Source organism: Anthonomus grandis, chromosome 15, assembly GCF_022605725.1.
Source record: "Anthonomus grandis grandis chromosome 15, icAntGran1.3, whole genome shotgun sequence".
Taxonomy (NCBI): domain Eukaryota; kingdom Metazoa; phylum Arthropoda; class Insecta; order Coleoptera; family Curculionidae; genus Anthonomus; species Anthonomus grandis.
The window spans coordinates 20,276,903-20,303,911 of NC_065560.1; the positions used below are offsets into that span (position 1 = coordinate 20,276,903).

General features: G+C 33.6%; 1 protein-coding gene and 1 long non-coding RNA gene across 16 annotated transcripts in view; both read right to left on the minus strand.

Annotated features, from left to right (window-relative positions):
* Nucleotides 1-27,009, minus strand: part of LOC126745325 (C-type lectin 37Db-like) — a 501,974-nt gene that overhangs the window by 325,127 nt on the left and 149,838 nt on the right. For 3 of the 15 annotated variants that reach the window (XM_050453099.1, XM_050453100.1, XM_050453108.1), the window contains 2 exons: nucleotides 20,979-21,140; nucleotides 20,649-20,919 (listed from right to left, as the gene is read on the minus strand). The exons of 9 other annotated variants lie outside the window; for them this stretch is intronic. In XM_050453099.1, the coding sequence (XP_050309056.1) occupies nucleotides 20,669-20,919; nucleotides 20,979-21,140 (413 nt within the window). In that variant the 3' untranslated portion in view covers nucleotides 20,649-20,668. Of the gene's footprint in view, nucleotides 1-20,648; nucleotides 20,920-20,978; nucleotides 21,141-27,009 lie in introns of those variants that run through there. 3 more of the 15 variants (XM_050453101.1, XM_050453103.1, XM_050453118.1) reach the window with 3 other exon arrangements.
* On the minus strand, nucleotides 1,079-19,258 carry LOC126745335 (uncharacterized). Its single transcript, XR_007663513.1, has 3 exons — nucleotides 17,512-19,258; nucleotides 1,775-1,931; nucleotides 1,079-1,711 (listed from the first exon to the last, which is right to left on the minus strand). It is a non-coding gene; the product is annotated as an uncharacterized LOC126745335 (long non-coding RNA).

Genomic DNA, 27,009 nt, shown 5'->3' on the forward strand with positions numbered 1-27,009 from the left:
ATTCCTTAAGGTAATTATTTTCAGTTTTTGATGCTTAGCCTACATTACATTATTAAGTAACTAGTGAAGTGTGAATTGCAACCTAACAATGAAATAAAACTAAAAAATTTATAAATGAAGTTGTATTATTGTGAAGCCGAAAATAGTATGATAATATGATCGATTGTTGTTTATTGAAGGATATTTGGCTCATAAGTGAGACCATCTATCCAACAAAAAAAGTTGAGGTAAATTTTAAAGTAAGTTGAGTAAAATTTTAGAGGGGTGGCTAACCCATAAATGGGACACACTGTATAATGTGATTCTTCCACATCCTTCTCAATCATCAGATTTTCATAGTATTCCCTCCCATGTCTATGTATTATCTGACTGTGCGTAGGATCCCATTCTCATCTTTGATGGCATTATGGTTTGGTGCGAAGGAACGGGTTATCTGCTATATTTTCTTAAACATGTCCTTAGTTTCAGTTTTGTTTTTGTGTTCTTCTACTTCTTTATATAATTTATTCAGGTATCTGTTTTTATCTATTTGACACATCTCAATATTCAGTGCTTGATTTTAATCTCATGTTCAAGTCCTGAAGTTGTGGAAATGTTAGGCAATTATTGTGACTCTGCGGCTTGTTTAAGTCTACGTAAAGGTACGTTTCCTTTGAAGCGGCGGACGCACGCGGCTGACGGACTGCGTCTAACGCATGTGGTTGACGCAAGTTTAGTGTTTTCTCTCGCGCGTCAGTTGTGTACGATCTTTGACAGAAAGGCGATACTTCTTTTCGATAGAAATAACATTTATTATGGATAAAAACGACTTGCTATTATATCTTTTATTGGAAGAAATCGATAAAGAGGGAAAAATTACGAAAAAATTGCGGAAGTTCATCCCATGTTTAAGAGAAGAAGAGAAGAGGGATGTTTTAACATACTTATTAATGAGCATTTATTAAAGGATGATAAAAAATTTCAGGAGTTTTTTAGGCTAAACATTTCACAATTTAAATATATTCTGGATATGATAAAATATGATATAACGAGAAATTCCTCAAATAAATATCCGTATCCTATAACCCCAGATGAAAAACTAGCTGTTACTTTGCGGTAAGTATTATGTATTTATTCATGATCATATTCGGTAGGTACCTAATTAAAATACATCATAGATTTTCATATTGATTGAAAGCACGTACATAAAAATTTTGCATGTTTGTGTGTTGGCATAAAACTACTGCTGGAATTTGATTCTAAAGGTGATATTTGAGGCGTACTGGTAGTAGATTTGTTACGTTCTTTTAAATCAGTAACCATTTTTAAGGTTTGCAATTTTGCTTTGTTTTGGAGCTCTCTCTTGAATTTTTTTACGGACATAGCAATACTTTTAAAAAACACATCAATTTCATGATCTTCGTTTTTTTTAGATATTGAATTTATAATTTTGGCTCGGTCGTTTTGCCAGTCTTGCATCATTCAAGTAAGATTGTCAGTGAATTTTTGTTTCTTACTTGGCTGTGAATGTAAATTGTGACTTGGAGTGTTCCTTTGTAGAGTAAAACCAGATGCTTAAAAAGTAGATCTAGATGGTGCTTCAGAGATGAAAAGTGCATCATCAAACTCCGGGGGTGAATAAGATGTTTCTTCAATTGTTGTGCATATAGTTTCATTACCGTCAGTTTCTTGTTCATATTGACTTTCTTGCTCTTCAATGTTTGATGCGCTTCTACAATATAAAGTGTTGTATTAAGAAAATTATAAAGAGGCCAAATCTCTTAAATATACTTACAGTCGTTTATGATTCACTTTTTTTAGAAAAAACAACCTTTCAGACAGAGGCCAAGGTTTTGATTTATTGGTAGCAGATCCAGTTGATCCCTTTTCTTTTTTTTCTCTTTTCATATAAGCGTCCTTAATGTTGCGCCATCTTTTCTTACAATCTATCACTGAAAAAAATGTAAACAATAATTTAAAAAGTAAAATATTTATTAATGTTTTTTGCTAGTTAAAAGGTATCATGTATCATTAATTTTTTTTTACAGATATATGGCGACTGGCGAATCATATCACTCACTGGCATTTGCATTTAGGATATCTCACAGTTATGTATCCAAAATTGTACAAACGACACTTTTAGTATTACGCCAAAAATCAATGCCAATCTTTTTATCATCAAGTGGAAATATGTTTCCACAGTCTTGTAGCCTACCACACTCAGAAATGTGGCGCCCTTTGTTTTTAGTGGGTGATGAAGCATTCCGATTACATACACATATGATGAAACCCTTTTCTAGACCAGCTGCAAGTGTTAATAATCAAAAAGCAATTTTTAATTATCGACTTTGCAGGGCTAGGAGAGTTTCTGAAAGCGCATTTGGCTTGCTGTCTCAAATTTTTCGCGTATTCTACACGCCCATTGCTTTGAAGCCAGAGACTACTAATGATTTAATTATTGTAGCCTGCTGCCTACATAATTTTCTTAGAGAAGCATACTTAGAAGCTCAAAATAGACCTTACTACGAATTTGATCGTACTGAGCCACCACCATCAGAAAATTTCATTCCCTTAGCTAGAACGGGAGGTTTTGCAAATGTTGACGGTTTTTATGGCAAAATATACATATATCTACATCTTATGATATTACTTATACCAACATTTCTTAGGCTTAAGAGGTATACCTCGACGATACTCTGATTACCCAAATGCATATTACATATGAAACATAATTTCTTCAATTGGAAGATTAATTTCATTAATCAGTATTTTGTACTTTATTTTTATTATCTGAGAAGCTTTTTCATCCCAACGAATAAATGTATCTACATCTTATGATAAAGATTAAAAAAAAAACACGTTTTTAATTTATTATAATAATTAATCTTAGAGTAATAAAAAACTATAGAAAGAGCTTTCCATTCATAAATTCAGGTTTGTTTATATGCCGAAATAGGCTCACATTCTAAGAACCATTTCTTTGATTCACATTGCACCAATCTTTCGTCCTCCGTACATGAAAATAATACTTTTGCGTTATTAACGGCCATAATACTGATTTTTAAACCTGATTTTCCTCTTTGTAAACACAAATTCCAAAAATTTGACGATCTATCCTGCCCTGCGGCTGCGGCTAGACTGCTTGGAGAGAGGCAGCCACTGGTCCTTATCTGCGTCAGTCGCACCAAACGCATAGCGTCTGATGCAGTCCGTCAGCCGCATGCGTCCGCCGCTTCAAAGGAAACGTACCTTAACTCCGATATCACAGCTCTTGTGTATGTGTCATTGCTTCTTAGTAGGCGGCCACAACGGCGCACCGCACTTTGCACCGCACATAGCCTGACCTATAGCCTCGCTCAGGCGAAGGTAATAAAGCTATTGTAATATATGCGCGCGGCCACAACGACGCCTCGCCCCTCGCTTCGCGCTTAGCCTGGTACTCGACCATCGCCCCTAGAAATTGAGCTTAGTATTTTTGAAGCCTAGCTTTCTCGAACTTGTCTACGATAAATCTGCGATGGCCGTAAATAAAGATAAATTAATTAGCAGTGTGTTTGCCAGAGAAGCTATTTGAAATAAAAAAAGTAAAAGTCATCACAATAGTGTCATTTTAACGAAATGCTGGAAAGAAGTGGCAGATGAATGTGAAACAACAGGTAAGAGATTTAAAACTATTGACTTTATTAAGCTGAAATTTTTATAAAGACTAGAAACACTGATTTCATGAAATAAACATATTGCTATTTAGTCAAACTTGTTAAGTAAATCGCCTCTTGCCAACTTAATACAGAAATTAACCAAATTTTACTAGAGTTGCAGAACAAAATACGAATTTTTCACTCGAAATATATTTTTAATAAATAGGATTTATTTTAAAATTATCTATTACATATTTTGCTTCATTATTAAGCATTTCTGCAGTGCATAGTACATATATGTTTTGATTTTGGTGAGCCAATTGAATCTCTGTAGGTTATGTCCCATTCCTTCTTTGTTGATTATTGCGTTATGTAAAACACAGATTGCTTTAACGATTTTATCTGCCAGTTCTACTCTGGTTAGTACTAGTTTATCGAGAATTTACCATTTTGCTCTAAGAATGCCAAAAGCACATTCTACGGTCCATCTTGCCCGAGATAATCGTTTATTGAAAGGCTTGGAATATTCATTATTTCTAGACATTTTCGCTAACTATTTGCTTACACATTTACCGATTTAATTTTTTTTGGTACCGTTGAATAGAGAATTTTACGCTCCTTACCATGATGTATCACACGATGGGGGTTCCCATTTGACATATTAAAGTGAGGTTAGCTCGAGGTGAGGAGGTGATTGACAGAACTTCAGTAAATGCATAATTAAACGTCCCCCTGTATATCTAATTTGAAGTGTTTTTGTTTTTTTTTTCAACAACAAAGAAAGTTATTAAGGGTGGATTGTTTTGAAATGAAAGCACTGTATATAATTATAATATACAATTTAAGTAATGATAATCATTACACTGTTTTGTTTACAGTGACTATTGCAAAACGAAACTGGAAAAGGCTTAGAGAGACGTTCCTAAAAAAAATTTCGCAGTTACCAGTTAAACATTCCAGGGACGCAGCTGAAGATGATGATTATAAATCAGATTGGGTATATTTTGATTCACTTCTATTTTTGATAAATCAGTGCACGCCTAGAACAAGTACAGGGAATTTTCCAATAGAACGAATTCCAGCCTTTGATTTGTCAACCGAAGAACATAATGATGAGGGTGTAGTAGTAGTATCTAATATAGATAAAGTTCAAAGTGGGATTCATTCACAAACTACAGTATGTAATGATAGTTCACCTTCATCTACTCCTAAACATACTACATCCATACCTGTCCCATAACAAAAGCCAAGAGTGAGCAAAGAAATAAAATAATAAGCAAAATAAATGACCAACTAGCAGAGGCTTTATTAAAGACAGAAAAAGAAAAAAATGATTATTTGAAAAGAAAAGATGAGTACAAAACTAAGAAAGAAGAAAGAGAAATCGGCGAAGATAAAGCATTTTTTAAAAGTATTTTACCGCATTTTGAACGACTTCACCTAAAGCAGAAGAAGTTTAGAATTAAAGTAATGCAACTTTTAGAGGCCGAAATGTCTGTTGCCCCGGATAGTCAACCCGAAGTGTTCCAGAACAGTTCACAGCTAAGACCCATTTATCATAAGAGTCAACAAGATGTACCACAAGTTAATAGTGAATTTCAATCCACTAGTACTTCAGTGATGCAACCTGTATACTTCCAGAACAGTACAGAGTTAAGACGTATTAATTATGACAGTTCCTTTCAAAGGACTGGTGGCTCTCATTGCAATCAACATGACCTGTCACACAATAGTCAACACATTCGGTCCGCTAATACGTCACCCAGAGATGTCTCAAATGAGAATAGTTTCCAAAATTGCATTTATCAGCAGAGTGCAAGCAGTCCAAGCTCCCAAAATAGTTCAGACATTTTTAGAGTGCCAATCATGCAAGATATTTCGTTCAGCATTCATTACCCAAATATGCAAACATTTGATGATAATATTAATACTTCTTAACGATTTTGTATTAGCATTTATATTTTTTAGTAATAAATAAAATTTTCTACTTACCGTAGCGTTACCATAAGTCTTTTTTCAGCTGTTATGAGTTGGGAATGGCAGTTCTTCCATGTTAAAAAAAAAGCAATTAGAATCTTTTCTAAGATCCTCATAGGGGTGGTGAAACTCCCCGTAGTTTTTTCTCTTTTTATTGAGGTGATGAACCGCTACTTTTAACTGTTGTCTAATATACATATACCACTTTGTTAAACTTGAATTCAAAATAATATCTTCTTCATTAGAGGAAGATGACGAAGTAAATGCCATGTTTTTCAGTCGAAATTTTAGAAGCAAGTGGTGTGATCAAGGCAAGATGTAGTGCGCCAGTGAGGCTACTACTGTGCGAAGCAAAAGCCAGCCTAGTGCGGTGCGATGGGCGAAGCTATGTGCGGTGCGCCATTGTGGACGTATCTATCAGATACCATAAGATACCATCTAGGACATTAATTTATTGTTTTTTTTTGAGCTCTCGTAGTTTAATGCGTAATCGATGATTGCTATTGCAATCCATGCTCTTATAGTCTTAATGTCTTCAATTATAGTTTTCCAGCGAGATTTTATCGGAATGCAATCTATTTGATTTTTATATCTATTGCCAGCTGATATTCAGATATATAAATCATGCTGGAATTTGGATAGTACTAAAAGTCTATTTTAGAGATAAATAGGTTTTCCTTAGTGCAGAAGTACAGCAAACGCTCTCCTGTAGCATTTCTCTCTCCGAGACAATTCCTCGCATAATTACCTTCTTCTCATTACACTCTTTAGTATCACCAATCTTAGCATTGAAATCACCTAGGTCTATCGAGATTTCTCTATTTGGTAGTTTTTCTAGTGTCTCTTCTAGTCTATTATAGAACGCATCAATTTCTTGCTTGGCTTGTTTTAGCATATATTTGGAGTACGTTCAGATTTACTGGACTAGTCTTGAATCTTAGAATAATTATACGATCACTGACTGTTATGTAGTCTTTTACACTATGTTTAGTACCTTGTTTAAAAATTAAATTTAATAAAATTCAAATTTTTTAAAACTATTTTTTTATAAATGGTCTGTACAAAATCCTAGGCCATATTCCTGAATCCAAAGTTGCTTCTTATTTAAATTAATAGGGTGTTAAATTTAAAAAATAAAAATCTATTTTGCGACATAACACTTTGAAAATGGGCATATTTTTACTATGGCCGATGGAGGGTGCTCCATACTGCACTGTTATGTAAAATGGCCATAATTTTTCTTCAAGTGTGGTTTTTAATTTTTTTTTGGTAAAGGAAACAATTTTCCTAACGTTTTTGAGTAAAAAAGGTATTTGCTAAAATAAACCGTTACGAAGATATTTTGTGTTTTAGTATTTCACGCCACACCGGAATTAAAAAAAAAAATAAGTTAGCTTTTGTAATGAAATTCAGTCAGTAATTAGTGCCAAATGATTTATTTTTAAGTCTTGTATGTATGTGTAGAAATTAATAATAAACAAATATTTTCATTATAAAGAATTTTCGTGATTATCCATAAGTTCGGAAGAAAAAAGCATTGAAGTTTGATTTGGTACGATAAGTGTTTCAGTGAGAATTTGCTAGTGCGAAAATAAATAAGGTGTTTTAATCTTGTTAGTAAAAATTAAATTTCTAATTAGGTAAAATGGTTGAAAAATACAGTCTTGCAGAAACGATGGATATGTTATTAGTTTTTGGGTTTTGTGAAGGAAATGGTCGGGAAAGTGTTAGACTATATGAACAAAGATTTCCAAATCGCAAGACGCCATCGCGTAACCGGTAGTGTTAGTCCTGTAACTGTCAATTATGGACGGCACCATATGATAAGAACTTCTCAGATGGAATTTTGGAAAGAATGCATGAAGATCCTACATTACGCATCAGACGTTTGGGTTTAGAAATAGGAACATCTATGGATGTGGTTCAAAGAACGTTAATAGAACATATGCTTTATCCATACCACATCCAAAACGCACAAGAACTTTTGTCTACTGATTCTGAACAATTCTGAACAATCAATTTGTCAATGAAAACAGACAACAAAATTTAAATTTTCCTAAGCAAATTTTGTTTACAGATGAAGCATGCTTTACGAGAAGTGGTGTAACTAATTTTCATAATGAACTTGTTTACGCTGATGAGAATCCCAATGCCACTAAAGTAACCCATTTTCATCATAAGTTTAGGGTCAATGTATGGACGGGAATCATTGGCAATTTTATAATTGGTCCTGCAATTTTACTACCAAGGCTGACTGGTGTTAGCTTAAAACTGGTTTTTACTAAAAACATTTATAAAATACGCTGCCAGATCTACTAAAAGAATTGCCATTACAACTTCGGCTAGATATGTGCTTCATGCATGATGGTACTCCACCGCATTTCACTTTAAATGTTCGGAATTATTTGCATCAACAATATCCAAATAGATGGATTGGAAAAGGAAGTGACGCTCCTGTAAACTGGCCACCACGCTAACCGGACCTGACTCCATTAGATTTTATTTTGTGGAAGGTCTTTAAAAACGATGGTGTACTCTTGAGCAATAAATACTGAAGAAGAGTTATGGGCAAGGATTCAAAATGCAGCCAACATACTGAAGAACGATGACGAGTTGTTGCAAAGAGTATTTTTTCCGCTGAAATAATATGTGTATTCATGTTGATGGAGGTCATTTTGAATTTGGTAAATGCTTATAATAATCAAAATTACTTTAAATAACTTATTGTGTCTCATTAAATTGAAAAAAAAATGTTCCTACAAGCTACGTTAAAAGTAACAACACAAAAAATTTCATTCCAGTTTTTTATTATTCCGGTGCGGCATTAAAGGCTAAAACACGAAATATCTTCGTAACGGTTAATTTAAGCGGGTTCTAACAAAAGTACCTTTTTACTCAAAAACGTTAGTGAAATTGTTTCCTTTACCACAACAAAATAAAAACCACACCTGCAAAAAAATTATGGTCATTTTACACCATCAACAGTGCAGTATGAAGCGCCCTCTATCGGCCACAATAAAAAATATGTCCATTTTCGAGTTTCTCATACCAAAGAAGCCCCATTTCCCAATTTTCAAATTGATATGTCTCAATATATTAAAAAAAATAAATAAAATCTATTTTTATTTTTTAAATTTAACACCTCACTAACTTAACTAAGAAACGAAGCAACTTTTGATTAAGGTAAGTGGCTTTAAATCAGCTTATTTTGACCTCAGGAATATGTTCTAGGATTTTGTACAGGCCTTTTAGAGACACCTTGTATATATTCGTCATTGGCTTTCATACGGACTTTGCACTGAATATTTTTTTTAAAGAAAAGAGTACGCTAATTATGGAACATATAAGCCCTTACTATAGTATATTTTATTCCTTAGTTTATAGAATATGATCTTTTGCATTGTTATCATTTTTTACTTTAGCTAAGAAGTAATTTGTATCGTTTTATTCAGATAGATTTAAGCATTAGTAGAGTTAAGTCACAACGCTGTAACGTTCTTAAAATAAATTTTTAAAAAAGCCTTTTCATCTTTCAAATCTATAACTGGCGCAGTTGACAGTTCTAAGTCGAACAATATCCGATAAAAATCGTGGAATTGGTCCGTTTTTACGGTTTATCGGCAATCGCGAACCTTGTGAATTTACGAAAAGGCAGCACCCAGGAGGAAGTCAAACTTCGACCAAATCTATTGGGAGAAGAGCGTTCAGCAACGGTCCAACTTCGACCAACCCTAGATTAGGCTTGGGAACACAAGCATCGGTTCCTATAGGCAACGTAGTCTAAGAGAATGCAGCTTTTCATCGCTGGATTTTTGCTATTGTAAGTGCTCATTGTCCTTTCTTTTTCCATTGTTTTTGACTTGATTTTTATTTTGATTTTCCCGTTTTTGCACAATTGCAAACGATAACATATACTGTTGTTTTTACGATTGGCAATTTTATTTAGGTTAGATTTAGAGTTACAATTTTATTCAAGTTTTTATTTTTTCTTTCTAGTCAAGTTACGTAATTTTGCGTAATTTCTTATTAATTTTATGTCTAAAAATAATTCTGAAATTATTGATAAATTACTTTCTCATTTGGAAAGGTTATCCATAACAAATACTGAAACGGACCCGCCTAATTTAAATTAAATTGTTACTGACAATACCCTTGATATTAATAATACTTTACCTGCCTTACCGGAGGAAGAACTCGAGGTAGAATCTGTATCAGTTGTATCCAGGACCATGCCTACTGATATGCCACTTTTAAAATACCAAACGGATAACATCCCACATTTCGATGGGAATATAAAGTTGTTACAAAGATTTATTTTATCGTGTGAAAATCTTTTAAGAAATTTTCAAAATAGTCAAATTCGTGAAGACCCTATTAATTCAATTTTAATAGATTCGATTTTAGGCAAATTTTTAGGCGGTAGAGCAGCTGATTTAATTGGCTCTAGATCAGAATTAAATACTTGGGCTTTAATAAAAGAAACCTTAAATTTAACATTCGCAGATTAAAGGGGTATTGACTGTCTAATACAAGACTTAATTTCTATTAGGCCTTGTAAAAATTAACCACCATTAAATTTCGGCATGAGAATACAAGATACCAGAAGTCTTTTGTTTGCTAAAGTAAGTACTTTAGTTGTTGATGAAAATGAAAAACAAATTAAAATCGCCCATTACGATGATTTTGCTTTAAAAACCTTCTTAGCAGGGCTCAAATATCACATGCAGTTAGTAGTTAGGCTTAAAAATCCAATTAATTTAGAACAGGCACTATCATTTGCCGCCGAAGAAGAAAAATTTATAAATTTCAGCCGAAATCAACATCAAAACACAACTGTAAACCTACCACCACAGACTAAAACACATCCACATCAACATTTTAGAGCTACAAATAATAATCAACAAACATATCCCCATAATAATAAGCAATTCCCAATACCTTTCTTACAACCAACATTTAATGCCCAATCATCCCCAGAAATTAATATTTTTCGCCCAACACCACCCTCAAATAATATGTCTGCATTAAACCCCCAACATCCTCCAATAAATAATGCATCTTTTGTACCAAGGCCCTCTCAACCACAACCGTAAAATAATTTTCAACAAAAACCATTTTTCCAAAACCCAAATTCAAATTTTCCAATAAATACCAATAACAGACCAAATTTTAATCAAAGTTCATCAATTAGAAGCCGCAGTGCTCGAAGCAATTTAAATAGGCCGACGCCAATGGACACTAGTTCAGGCACAGCCATAATTCATCATCCAACACCCCATAAATTAAATTACCAAGAATTTCACTCACAACAAATCAACGACAATAATAATTATTGCTAAAATAATTCCGAAGATGATTATTATTAAAATTTCTTAGAGCAAAACGAATCTGACCCATATCCCAATGAAAATGCATATTATGCAGATATGCAAGATCTTTATCACTACAATAACACTTAGACATCCGATCCTTGCGCTTCAAGTAAAAATATAAAATCAGATGAAAATTTTCAGCAAGTTCAGGTAACACAATATCCAACGTAATTAATATGCATAATTATAACATAAGATCAGATTTACCGTACGTGTTTATTCCCGAAATCACAGCACATTTTTTAATTGATATCGGCAGCTCTAGAAGTCTATTGCACACAAATTTTATAAAAATTTTATCAATAAAAAGGTATTTAATATTCAGACCGCCCACGCAATGACATATCACGATCACATTCCTATTTTTAGTTTATTTAATACCAATGCCTATCACAAATTTTATCTTTTCGATTTTTCTCAAAAATACGATGGTTTATTTGGCGCAGATTTATTGAACCAATTAAACGCTAGTATAAATATTAATGCTCGGAAAATAACAACTTCTTATGCAGAAATACCAATAATTTATGAAAAACGTGACGATAAAATCTCGAATGAAAATTTTCAAAATTACAATTTTTCAGTGACAGTATCTCCTAGATCCCAACAAATAGTTAATGTACCAGTAACCGTTGAACATGGTACCGGATTTTTAGATTATCATAAATTTGAACATAATTTAGAAATACCAGGTTCTTTGGTTAATATCTCAAACTATTTTGCCATTACTTCAGTCACAAATCCTCAGGATATCCCTATAACCCTACATTTGACAAAACCTCTAGATTGATGATTGAACTTATTGACATTCATAATATAAATTTTGTTGAAAAAATGGAAGTTGATGAACCTCTTTCCTTAGAGCAAAATAATCTGCTTAAAGAAAATTTAAAAAACATCCGCTTAGACCATTGTAACATAGAAGAAAAACAAATGATTCGAGACTTGTGTCTAGAATATAAAGATATATTTTATTGCGAAAAAATCCCCCTTACTTTTACTAACCAGATTAGACATCAAATTAAATTAGACAATCACACACCGATTTATACAAAAAATTATCGCTACCCAGTCCATAGTCCAAGTCCATAGACAGGACGTAAAACAACAAATTTCAAAAATATCATCAAAAAAGGCATCATCCAAAAGTTATATTCCCCTTGGTCCAGCCCCATCTGGATCGTTCCAAAAAAACTCGATTTTTCCGGAAAACGGAAGTGGCGACTTGTTACCGATTATCGTAAGCTCAACGAACGAACGATTAATGACAAATACCCTCTTCCCCAAATTACAGACATTCTGGATAAGCTTGGCAGAAGCCAATATTTTTCAACACTTGATTTGGCCAATGGTTTTCATCAAATCGAGATGGATCCCCATGATATTTCAAAAAACCGCCTTCTCCACTAAAAATGGACATTACGAGTTCAAACGAATGCCTTTCGGACTTAAGAATGCCTCATCGACATCCCAGAGAGTCATGGATAACATCTTGAGAGGTCTTCAAAATGAAATCTGTCTTGTATATTTGGACGACATTGCCATTTTCAGCAGTTCTTTGGAAGAACACATTTCCCGTTTAAGACAAATTTTTGACAAACTTCGTGAATCCAATTTCAAAATTCAGTTGGACAAATTAGAATTTTTAAAAAAGGAAGTATATTTGGTATATAAGTATATTATTTGGGTCATGTTGTTACTACTGAAGGTGTTAAACCTAATCCAGATAAAATTTCAGCAATTAAAAATTTCCCTATTCCAAATTCTCCCAAAGCTCTGAAGTCGTTTTTAGGTTTACTTGGTTATTATCGTCGATTTATAAGAGATTTTGCCAAAATAACAAAGCCTATGACGATTTGCCTTAAAAAAGATCATAAAATAATTCATACCACCGAGTTCATTAAATCATTTAACCACTGCAAACAACTTCTCACCAGTTCCCCCATACTTCAATATCCAGACTTCAGCAAACCATTTGTTTTGACAACTGACGCTAGCAACTATGCACTTAGAGCAGTTCTTTCCCAAGGGAACATTCCCAATGACAAACCCATCGCCTACGCCTCAAGAACCCTTAATGATACCGAAGTAAAATACTCCACGATAGAGAAAGAGTTATTTGCTATAGTTTGGGCATGCAAACATTTTCGACCTTATCTTTTTGGTCGCAAATTCAAAATTTACACAGACCATCGACCTTTAGTATGGCTTTTTAATATGCGAGAACCAAATGTAAATTAAGGGAATACGATTTTAAAATTATTTACAAAAAGGGTAACCAAAATACCAACGCAGACGCACTCTCACGAATTTGTATTAACGCAATTGAAAACGAAAGTATCGTAAATAATTCAGGTGATATAGATCTAGATATTGACCAATTTCTAAAGTCCTATGACCCCAATAAACTAAACCCAGCAGATATAACATCAGTTTTAAAAGAATTAAAACCTCCCTGTCCAAAACCAAAAATTAAAATATTGCAAAAATTCAGTTGGGTCCTCCAAGAAATACAAACCCTAATATTCAATCACCCCAATATAATTTCCAAAATTTTAACGACCCTCCCCATCAGTACGAAACACAAACTCTTAATGATTTCTCAAAATTAAACCTTTAACCAGATAATGTCAATCTACCACCACCAGAGTTTCATTCCCAAGAGACTCCATAATCTTATATAAATACTCCGCATTCTAGCAGCAACCATAACACATTAAATGATGGAATCTCCATACTGGATGATATTATTAACAATAAATCATATCAAATAATTATATCCAAAAATCCACACAATAAATTGACTGTCAACTGGGAAACATTCGAGAAACATAATATATGGCATGTCAAAATTCCAAAATCTAATCCCAAACTTATATTAGAATTCCTAAAAACATATACCACCGATAAGAAAACTTTTTACCTATATTTTCATGATGATTCCATGTACATCGAATTTAATGATGTTTATATGCACTACTTCCATCAATCTGGACCAAAACATTTAAATGTACAAAACTAATAAACTCTATAAAAGAACCTGATGAGCGAATCCTTAATATGAAATACCAGCATGAAGGTAAATGTAATCACCGCGGAATAGCCGAGACTTTAGAAAAACTTAAAAGGAATTATTATTGGCCATCCATGAATCCGACATAACAAAGTATATGAATAAAAATTCCGAGATTAGATGGGCACAAAGTCAATGGTCTCAAAAGATGTTTATTTTAAAAAAATGATTATACGTGTTTCGCACACGTTTTTGATACCGAAATTAATGTGAACGTCAACATTATTTTTATTTTGTATGTATTTAATTTTGTTTTAACTTCAATGTTTGTGGTGTTAATCCTATAGCTTTACCGATCTGACGATGCCTTAGGGCGAAACACGTGTAATCATTTTTTTTAAATAAACATCTTTTGAGACCATTGACTTTGTGCCCATCTAATCTCGGAATTTTTATTATCAAGAGGTCTCTTTGAGAAAAATTCATATAGATATTTTCAAATTTGACAACCAAGACTTTCTTACACTCGTCGACACCTTTTCAAAACTAGGTCAAGCCATTCCTATTCAAGGCAAAACTTCAGTCGAAATATGTTCAGCTCTCATCCATTATTTTTCATTTTATGGTCTTCCTGAGAGGATAATAATGGACAATGGTCCTGAATTTAAAAATACCACCGTTCAAGAAGTCTTAAAGAATCATAAAATAAACATACATTTCACAACACCTTTTCACCATGAATCGAACTCACCAATCGAAAGACTCCACTCTACACTTATCGAACACCTTCGAATTTTAGGAGACCGTCTTAAGGACGAAGACGTTAAAACCTTAATGAAATATGCCATAATAGCATACATTCCTCGACGCAGTTTACACCCTTCGAGCTAACATTTGGTCACACAAACACAATAGACCCGTGTGAACTTATAAATACCGGCTATTATACCGATTATGCCTTTAATCATAAAGAAAAGATAAAACATCTTTATGATAAAATAAAAGAAAAATTAGAATTAAAAAACAAAAAAACAAAAAATTATCGATAAAAGAAACGTTCTAGGTCCAAATCAATATCAATTTAAAGTAGGACAAATTGTATATAAAAATAACGCCAACAGAAATAAAAAAAGTAAACGATTCTTAGGCCCTTTTGAACTACTTGAACTACTCGAAAATAATAAAGTTAAAATAAAAAGAACAATAAAGAAGAGGTAGTCCATATAAAAGAATTAAAAACCCCTGTTGTTGCAGGTCCCTCAAAATCAAACATGCAAGACCTGACGTAACATTTCATGACGTATCCAAGAACCCCGGACTTTTACCAATGAGATTAGGAAACTCGCAAACCATAATTGATTACTGGACTTTCATTCAAATTTACGACATCAACCCTATTATCAGTCAATACCTCATAATGCAAAAAACTATATACGACCTAGAAAAAAACATAGAAAACTGTTCTTTATATAAAAAAGAATATTTTAATTCATACAATTTAGCTTCAACCTTAAAAGAAAAAATAAAAAATCAAATACTTCGAATAAATACATTCTCTCTTAAAACTCGCGAAAAAAGAGGCCTTATAAATGGATTAGGCAGTATTGTCAAAAGTATAGCCGGCAATTTAGATAATGAGGATGCTCAGCGCTATGATTCAGCAATAGCTTCAATTATGCAAAACGAAAATAATATAAAACTTTTAATGCAAGAACAAATTACCATAATAGATAATTCTAATAAACTTTTTCAAAAACTCTCAAAAAATTTAACTTCCAATCAAAATATTTTGGAATGACAAATAAGAGAAATTCAAAAAGAGGTCCAAAGACTTAACAAAATCAGTTTTGAAGATAAGCATTTCTTTCTATTGCAAACAATGCTATCTCATGCTACCACATTCTTACAAGAAATGTATGATGTCTTAGAAGATCTTCAAATAGCAATAACTTTTTCAAAACTAAATACCTTTCATCCATCGATCATTAGTCCAAAAGACTTATTTAAGGAAATTGAATTAATTTCTATGAGTTTAACATCCGGTAAACTCCCATTTGAATCAACTTTTAAAAATGTATTTCTTTTTGAGAAAGTCCTTAATAAAAAAAGTTACGCAAAGGGAAATAAAGTCATATTTATCATCGAAATGCCGATCGTAGAGAAGAACAGTTATCTACTGTACCACCTTTATCCTCTATCTGCACCTTCAAAAACCTTCCACGATGTAATATTTCCGCAAACCAAATACCTAATCCTTAATGAGCTGAAGTATGCAAAATCCAACCAACCATGCAGGAAGATCACCACCAACGAATACGTTTGCCAAGACTTTAACTCCTTGCGTATAGACGAAGATGCATCTTGCGAAGTACAGATGCTAAAATTCAGAGAATGAATATCCCAATGACAGCAGACGAATATCCAAATTACCACCAACAACGCAGAAAAACTGGAAGAAGGATAATGGATGCTAATCGTACCTCGACCTCTTGCAGCTATCCAGACTTGTGGTTTCAATAAAGACAATATCCCATTAAATGGCACCTACATCGTAGAACTGGATTCTACTTCGTGTCGGAAACATTGTCATCAAAAATTACAAGGATCCAGAAACCCATTACAAAAACATCGAACTACCTCAAATCAACCTATCACCGCCTAGTAATGAAGCTACACCAGTTCTCTTCAATAATTTAGAATTAAGCTCGCTGGACTTAAATGAAGCCAAACATCTTCATAAATCGATCGAGATTCAGCATCAAAGACTTGACCGGGCCCTGAACCAACCTGTATTCTACCACAGAACCAGCATTTATACTATATTACTTTATATTCTGCTAGTAGCAATAATTAGCTACTTTATGGTGCAGAAATTCCTGATGCCAAGAATATCTAAGAGAAGCCCACATCCAGACGAATCTATGACGAAATCCTGCTCAGAAATCGTCCTATAACGACCTCACCACTCCTGTACCATCCTTAAGCTCGTTTCTTAGGAGGGAGGAGTTATGGAACATATAACCCCTTACTATAGTATATTTTATTCCTTAGTTTATAGAATATGATCTTTTGCATTGTTATCATTTTTACTTTAGCTAAGAAGTAATTTGTATCGTTTTAATTAGATAGATTTAAGCATTAGTAGAGTTAAGTCACAACGCTGTAACGTTCTTAAAATAATTTTTTTTAAAAAGACTTTTCGTCTTTCAAATCTATAACTCGCTTGCCGCTGTATGTGGAAATTTGGTGATTTAAAGAATCCAAATTAAAAATATTAATTATTATTAGTGTTTAGTGTAAATACAGTATAAAATAGTTTTGATTATTAGGTGAGTTTTTAGAACGATGCAACTCAGTTTCTGTTATAATAATTTATTATATCACTTTATTTTTTTCTGTTAAAATTAAGTAATCACTGGCAACATGGATATTAAGCATGTTTATCAACAAAATATCTCCTGTGTAGATGTTGCGCTCAATCCAAAGCAGCCAATGTTTATTCTAGTGTAATCACAAGATTAAACGAACTTACCTGAAGTGAAGTTCAATATTGATTATATGAAGGTCTCGTCGAAGTAAATAAGTTTAGTGTAGTACCCTTATCTACATGCTTACGACCACACATATTTAAAGCAAAAATTCCAGTTTTTTTTGAAAAAATATTTCTTATATATTAATACTTTAGATACGACCCATACCTAATAATAATAACACTTTTTGAAAACATTCAATAATTTGGTTAAATACATAATAATTATAACCTTTAAAACTATCTAGTACAAAACGAACAATAATTACAATTGAGGCAAAATAACCTTTCTTTCCTAACATTTTTGTCATAACCTGACCAAGAGCGGACAAACTGGCAGCCAGTCGTGATTATATTGTTGCCAGTTTATTATCCCTGCGCTCCACCGATTCATGAATGACTTGTTTTACATAATATTTAATTGTGGCGGGCCTAAGCATGTACCATTTTCTGGAAGGGGATACTTCTCCATTACGTTTTTAAGAACAGTCTCTTCAAGCCCATTTCCAGAAATATGTAACCATCTCTTTACAATCTCTGGCTGAATGGGTTGACCATAAGAACTTTCATTATTCATATCGTTTCCCGAAATATCTAATAAACCTTCATCTAAAGACTTTGAAGTTTCAGCATCCTGTTGGCTTAATACCGTTGGATCCTCTTCATCATTATTAAGGGTCAACCCTGTTATAAAACGTATCTTGGTAATTTACCTATTATTATGTAGGCGTTTAATATTTATTTATTAATTTCATTCGAAATGTTAAAGCATATTCACCAACAATATACTTTAATACATCAAATGACAATCGGATATAATTCACCAATTTTATATCCTACACCAAGATAGAGTAATCACCACCGTACTCTACCGACATGTTGAACTAGAGTAACCACCACCGTATCCCATTAACATGTCTATATTATCTTTATGTTGGTTGAATAATTTGGAAACAAATTTCCCGTAACCAAGTATTGTTTAAATTTTATTTATCTGTATCCTCTACATTTTTCTCGTTCCTACTTTTTATCTCACTTCACGAACTAACCGAATAATTATCTACCTCACTATTGTCACTATCCTCATTTGAACTTGTTAGTACCCGTAATACTATCTTTTTAGGGGTATTCTTATTTTCTTTTATCCATGCGTTTAAGTAGAGATAAATTTTTCCCGCCACTTTCTTCCGAGCGGGAACGAGATCGACATCTCTTACGCGTTTTGTTTGGCATTTTTTATTTTTCAACAAGTGAATCGTATCGCACACAAATAAAGACTGAATCTAGCGGATTGCTCATGGGACGCGGGACGAGGAATTCTGATATTTTTGCTTTAAATATGTATGGTCGTAAGCATGTAGATAAGGGTACTACACTGAACCTATTTACGGAGACGAAACCGTTATATATTCAATGTTCTAAGCGTTTCCGTGTTCATTTCAACACCGTGCGGTCGTGAAATCAGCACAGAAATGTAGCGCAATATTGATTTACAAACACGTATTGATTTCAACATGCGACCTTCAAATAGGCATGAATTTATTAAATTCCATCGTCGCGCCGCTGGCGGTGATGCGCCATGCGCCAGAATCTGCAAAGCAGTGTTTAATCCGCGTTTGTTTATTATTTGTGGTTTTAAGGTTACTTTTATGTTCCTATGACTTTAATCTAATAATTATGAAACAGTTTAAAGTTTGTTTTTCAAAAATTACCAATGATTTTAGGGTTTTAAAGTTCGAAAGAACTTCTTCACTAAGTTATACTTCTTCACTAAGAAAGTTCAGTGTTCGTTCCATGATATCGCCAGTTATGATGAAATATGTGGTTACATTATAATCAAGTTTTCGACAGAAACAAGCAAATTGGATAATAAAAAGACGTTTTTCAAAACCCGTACGTTACGATTTTCGATAAGTTTTCGTTTGTCAAGTGGCAGAAAGAAGTAAATCAAAAAACAAAGCCCAAGCAGCAATAAGAAACTTCAATTGCGGGGCAAATATAAACGTAAAATTTTTAAAAGTGACGGAACATATTTTAAAAACATCATCTTTATTGAAGAGAGGTTCGAATGTCGCTATACATATTAATTTTATTCATTCGCATAGAGTAAATGTCGCACAATCTTTGAGACATTTGCGTTGCTTTGACATTACGAAATAACTATTTACATCCTACTTTGACTGACATGAATCTACTGGAATGACAACTGCAGCAGCTAAATCATATTACGAGTTCAGCATTATGGAAAATTACAAGGAAGAAGTTTATGTAACATTAGCTAATACTCAAATAAATCCACCCAATTGTCAACTAACTCATTTGTATGAACAATGGTGACTCTAAAATTACGGCGGCAGAGACAGTACTGACATATTGGATGTTTTAAAAAGAAAACAAATATAGCTTCTGGAGTGCAATATTAATTTATGTGCTGTGGAAGATCCCATCATTTGCGTTTTAATTACTCCAATAATGCAAAGAGTTTACAAGGCGGGATTAGCTGACGAAATGCTATTTATCGATACAAGTGAATCGTGTAATCAGACTAATACTTGTGTGACTTTTATATTCGTTGGTAATGAGGTTGGTGCTTAAGGTATAGCTAATCACAGCACAATTAACTCTGGCTTTTCGAACAAACAAACATTTTTTGAAAAAAACGTGCGGCAAGTTATTTCAACCAAGAATAATTATGACGGATGACAGTAGCGCCGAGAGCAATGCATTAAGAGAGGTTTTTCCTAACAGCAGGTTATTGCTTTGTATATTTCACGTTACTCGGGCATGGTTGAGTGGCGATGGTTGTGGCAGCATGAACACAAAGTTAAAAAAGAAGATCGGAAGACAGCTATGAACAGTTTTCGTAGTGTGATGTTTGCAAAGAAGAGATCAGAAATTAACTTATCAAATCTGCTAAATAGTGATAGAGTGAAAGAAAATCAGACATTAAAAATCCACTTTAGTAAGTTATGGGACCGTTGTGAAGAATGGTGTTTATCATATCGATGCGATATAGTTACTAGAGGTAACAACATATTTTTTTAATAATAACTAACCTAACCTAACTTAGCTTAGCGTAGCTTAATGTTATAACGAACTTATTTAATTATCGTATTAAGAAAATAATAATTATATGTACGTTCATTTTTTTGTAATACTTTTATTGCCCATTACAGCATTTCGACTGACAAATAAATCCAGCTTCGTGTTCACACCAAAGGTCGTTCCAGGAATATTTGTTGGCATTTTCTAAGAATAGTTCAACGCAACTTTCTATCTTTTTATAATTATCTGGTTCTCCTGGACCAAAATTAGTATAAATTAGTGATTTTCCACCTGAAAACCAAACGAACTCCGTACTACACGCTCCATTTCTTGTAGCAGATGTCCAATAGCCGTTATTAGGTCCAACTAAAATGAAAATACATGTAAGAGAAACATGTAGAATAATATCATTCCAATGCTTATACCTGTGGTTGAATAATTGGCTAAAATAGCTTCAATGGCGTTTTCTTCAGATGCTGAGTTTATTGAAATTAGTTCCATTCCATTCTGTTGACATAAAACACTAGCTTGGTACCAGGTTACTTTTTTAGTGCCGACTAAGTATTCCTTTGGACAGCTGCTACACTCTAGTATAAATAAGAATATAAATATTATCGTAATAGTAATAAAAACAATAATAATATTGCTATAAACAAATTCTAGTAAAGGATTTAAGATAAGATATGGTTGCCCATTTTCTAGGACCATTCAGCATTTAACCAAAGGATATCAAATATTTGCACATATCCAATGCAAACAAGGAGATTGATACTAAAATTATGTTGTGACGTTGTAACCTGTGACGTTGATTGTGGGACACTCTGTATACCAAAAAAAAAGAACTCATTTCTAAAACCATAAGACATACAAATGAATAATTAATTAGAAAAAATTATTTTGATAAATTTTAAAATTATTTTCCTTAAATCGAATTTAAATAGTTTCACATAATACCACACGCCACTGTCTATTTTATGAATGAAGTCGGCCATGTTGTCTCCACTACTGCATTCCCCTTACCTCAGGCCGAAGTGTTTCAGATCCGTCTGCCACACTGTAAATCGTTTTTTATTTTTTTTAAATAAAGCCAGTCACTCCACTTTCATTTTGGCTTGATTAGTACTACTGTCTTCAAGCATTTTTGCGGAAAAAAAAAATTGACTTATTCATGTCAATCAATCTAAAAGGATTTATTTTTCTGGTTTGGCTTATAATGGCATGCCAGTCTTGAGGCACAAAGATATGCGAATAGAATTTGTAATCTATTTCCTCTACGGTAAAAGCTGAAGATGCGGTAATATAATTACACAGCAACGATAGCTTAATGTTACGATTCTCACCTCCGAATTGATCGGAATACGTAATAAGTCATTTGGATTTAACGAAATGCTTTATATTAAATGAAATACAAGACCTTATCTTAGAATTACTCCTTGAAGTTGGTCCTAATATATTATAACATTTTAAAAGTGATATTTCATTAAGAATAATCTTTAATTGAGGTATGCAAAATATCAATTTATAAACTCTGGTAATATCGTTATTTATTAATATATAAGGAACTGAATATCTAGTTAATTATCCTAGAAGCAATATATACAGTGTGGTGACTTTAGCTGGAATAAATTCAGTTAAAACTAATCAAAATTTATCTCGCAAAATTCCTGAGACCCGTTGAATTTTGTTTATTTTTTTTCACATTTCAAGATAGTTTTTGTATTTTTTCACCTACAGGGGGAGTCCAAATTAACCCAAACTTTTTTTTTCAAATGGAAAGCCACTTTTTTAAACTCTCATTGAAAAGAGCCCTTTTTCCTGATTAAATTGCCCTATTTACTTTTGTGATTATCTAAAGGAGAAAAACGAAAAAAAAAAACCATTAAATTATTAAAAGTCTCGAAATATTTTGTGTTGGTAAATTTTTTGCGTTTGGCTTGTTTTTTTTTTTTATTGGTATCGAGACATTACCTGACATTGTTGTGTGTAGTGTTACTGTTAAAGTGAATTTCAACCAGTTGTTAAATAAGTTAACTAATATTGAAAAAATGCCTTATTTATCCGAATCCCACAAGATTGAAATCTTTATGATGATTGGTTATGGGGACAGAGGTCGTACTCAGCTAGAGGTTGTCCACTTATTCAGGTATAAATATCCAGATTTACCACCTATTAACCAAGGTACGGGTAGTAAAATCGAAAGCAGATTTCGAGAAGTTGGGCACGTGAGGGAAGTTTCAAGACAAAGGTCTTCTAAAATCGATGAAAACATCCAATTACATGTATTGTTAGCGATGGAAGAAAATCCGGTAACCAGAAGAGTAGCTCGCGAAAATTTTATTCATCATAAATCTGTGCTAAAAATTTTAAAAAGTGCAAGCAAACGACCTTATTAAATGCAACCCGTTCAAGAGTTATTGGAAGACGATCCAGATCGCAGAGTTCAGTTCTGTGAATTAATGATGAACGCCATTGACGAAAATCGCATATCTTCGGAGTGGATCCTTTTTTCTGATAACATTGACATGGCTACATTCACCCTAAATGGCCATGTTAATAAGCAGAACTGTCGCCACTGGTCTGACGAGAACCCACACTGGGTGAGGGAAACTAATACACAATATCCCCAGAAAACTAATGTTTGGGCTAATTGGCAGGCAAGCTGTAGGGCCCATATTCTTCAATGATACTTTAACTGGGAAAAGATATCTAGAATTTCTTAAACATTAACTAGTTCCAGTCTTACGTGCCTTATATCCGAGTCAGTTTGATCCAGATTTTTATGATGAAACAATCTAGATGCAACAAGATGGTGCTCCCCCACATTATGCCCGTAATGTACGCCAGTATTTAGATGACAATTTTCCAAACAGATCGATTGGTAGAAGAGGTGCAATCGCGTAGCCGGTACGTTCTCCCGATCTCACCCCACTTAATTTGTTTCTGTGGGGACATTTGGAAAGTCAAATTTATATGAGTAAACCAGGAAACCTAGACGAAGTCAAAGAACGTATTAGGCAAGAAATCCGACAAATATCTCCAGAAGTGTTAGAAAATGTCAGAAACGAATTCTATTATCGTCTTGGGCTTTGCCAACAAGTAAATGGTGCTCATTTTGAGCATCTTATACATTAAACGTAACTTTTAATAATTTAATGGTTTTTTTTTTCGTATTTCTCCTTTAGATAATCACAAAAGTAAATAGGGCAATTTAATCAAAAAAAAGGGCTCTTTTCGATGAGAGTTTAAAAAAAGTGGCTTTTCATTGAAAAAAAAAGTGGGGGTTAATTTGCACCGCCCCTGTAGGTGAAAAAATACAAAAACTATCTTGAAATGTGAAAAAAAAAAACAAACATCGACGGGTCTCAGGAATTTTGCGAGATAAATTTTGATTAGTTTTAACTGAATTTATTCCAGTTAAAGTCACCACACTGTATACAGAGATTTAACTAATACTTCTATTTTTCTTATTATCAACCCTTTAATTTACAGAAAACAATAATACATTCAATTTTTTCTAGTTGATGTTAGGAAATGATGGCGTAAGTTGACATAGAAGGGAACTTGCTGTCGTTAAACAGCCTAAAAAAAAAGTCAAATGTTTCAAAAGTGGGATTTTGAGAATCATAAAGAGATGTTTTACGGTGGTAGCGGTATTCCCGTAGGTAGTCAGACTCTTCATAAGTCCTTCTAACCTATAAGTCTTTCGTAACTTTCCCCCAGGAGGAAATAATTAGTATCCTCCAGGAAAGCATGAAGTTAAGGAATATTGTTGACTAGCTGGATTGTGGAAGACGTAAAAAAGTATACCCAGGAACGTTCTAGTAAATCTATTTAAAAACATATATAGCCCTGGTTCGCAATAGTTGATGGGTACCCATGCCTATTATTTTTTGCCTTCGATAAGTTATTTGAATTTCCGAAGGTTAAGTATTGGTAAAATTGTTTATTTTTTAGTTAAATTATTTATGTTTTATTGTAATGATATTAAAATTTTCGTTGTGACAAATAAGTTTCGAAGGACCTTTGTATGGATTTTATTTTTTTGCACAAAAACGGTGCGTCGGAGCGCAAAATGCAAGGAATTTGTTTTATTAAAAATTAACAAAATATTTAAAAAAAATGTTTCAAAAACAGTGGCGTATCTTTTTTTTATAAAAAAATGAACATACATGTGCTGCAGCTCCGTCCCTGGGCAGGTCAAATCCCCACCAATTCCTCAAAAAGTTGCCTCACCACCTCATCATTTAAAACCTAAAAGTTTTATTCAAATCGCTATAAGCGTTTTTAATAGAAAAGGAAAAACTCGACTTTTTGATTAAATTTCAACACCCTGTATCTTGAAAACGGCGCTCTTCCGGCCATCGGTGTCCTATCTCAAACTACTTTTTTATGGCTCCTGTATTTACTCTAACATTTTTGACCATTTGAAAGGGGACACCCTGTAGTTGTGTTCGTAACAAGCGTATATCGTAACAAGCCATACGATATTTTTTTAAAAATCATAATTTATTCTACACCAATAAAAATATTTAGCAATCGTATGGGAACTGCAAAAATCTTGTAAAAATAATCAATATGAAAATAGAAGTAATAATTGCAGTTTCTTGAAAACTTTTATGAATTTTGCAGCGGTGAAAAATTATAAAAAGATATGCTATAAATTGTACCTACAGGCCTACGTATATAACTAAAAATATAAAGAAAAAAAAATTGTAACGAGTTACTAAATTTTCTGTTATTCTCTTATTTATCTATAGAATTACTCGGTTCTTTTTTCAACTTAAATTAATAATTTTCAAGATTCATATTGATAACTAAGCTTTGCCCAGTAAAGTTAGGAAAGTTTTTATTTTGTTAATGAACGCGCGACCGCGTTAATTAATAATTTATTATCGCGTTTAATACCTCAGCACCGTTCGTGTCCGTGCCACCACTACTGTTACCGCGTTTACTAAGTACTGCGCATGCCCGTGCTCTATATAAAGCGATGCACGAGTTCGCAGTCGGCACGTCGGCAGTCCGCTGAGTCCGTTGAGTAGTAGTCCGACCGAGAAGACCGACTGAAGCGCCAGCAGTAACCGACCGAGGTAAGCCCCACAGTACCGTACATCGCTCCACCGCCGCCAGCTCCTTCACTCCGGCGCTGTTGCCAGCATGAAGGTAGGTAAATCCCTTTTTCCTATTCCTAGTGTCCACAGGATACAAGGGTGCCGGACCGTTACGGGATAACACTGTGTATTCCTTAAAAAGTGCTAGGGGGCTACGTGTCGGACCGTTACGAGGTATCACCCTGCATTGGACATTATCTCCTTATTCCTAATATCCACAGGATACACGAGGTTGCGTGCCGAACCGTTACGGGTTAACACTGTGTATTCCTTAATAAAGTGCAGAGGGCTACGTGTCGGACCGTTACGAGATAGCACCCTGCATTGTATATTATTCCCAACCTGACAACATTGGCATCTTCTACCTACATAATTAAGACCGCGTCTACCGACATTTTAAACAGAGTTGGCCAAGGTATGAGCGACCGTATTAATTTTCCATATTAGACCGCTTAAATATCCTGTGGGTGACATACCGCTTACCATTCCGATTAATACCGACCGTTTTATGCTTTATTTTCTCTGGGCTGTATCTGATCTGTTTATTCACTGCCATAAATTACCGTACCGCATTTACATTTTGCTTACTGACACGGGTTCTCTTCATTGCACCCTTCCTTTTCCCGCACCGTACCGTATTGAATTTGGCCGTATGTAAGACTTATTGAGAAGTGTAAGCAAGGAGATGACATGTTGGGTTTGGGGATGAATAAATGTGATTTTGTTAAAATGTTGCCTATTATTTTACTTACACAGAAGAGCTGGATTACTTTCTCCACTGTTTAAAGGCTACCCGATAGGCCGTGGTCCCTCATCCACATTAAACTTTAGGGTGGCGCCCGAGATAATGGTTGGACAACCAACTACAAACTTTATAAATAATCCAGAAGATCGAGAGGGGATTTAAAAAATTATTAAGCACCAGTAAATACCATTACAAATTTAATAAATAAGATTAAATTACAAAGCACATTTACAAGGTGATTAGTGCCAGCGATAAGATTTGTCGACGTAAGACGTATGTCAGGCTTCGTTCTATTAATCTAAAATATGTTGCATTTCTTAAAACTCTATTTTATAACTTTTTTTGTTTGCTAGAAGAATATAAAATAAATATGTTTAAAAATAACTAATATGCGGGGTTCCTAAAAGCGGTGTTTGAAATATTACGTTATTTCAAACACCGCTTGCAGAAATTTATATAATTTTTCCAGAGTAGCGTAAAGCAGCCAGAAGTATTCCAATACGAAAGAAGCTCAAATTAAATTAAAATCTTTTCATCTGAAGTTATAATCACAGCCATATTTACTTTAGATAAAGAAGGTTGTGTTATAATATTTCTAGTAAA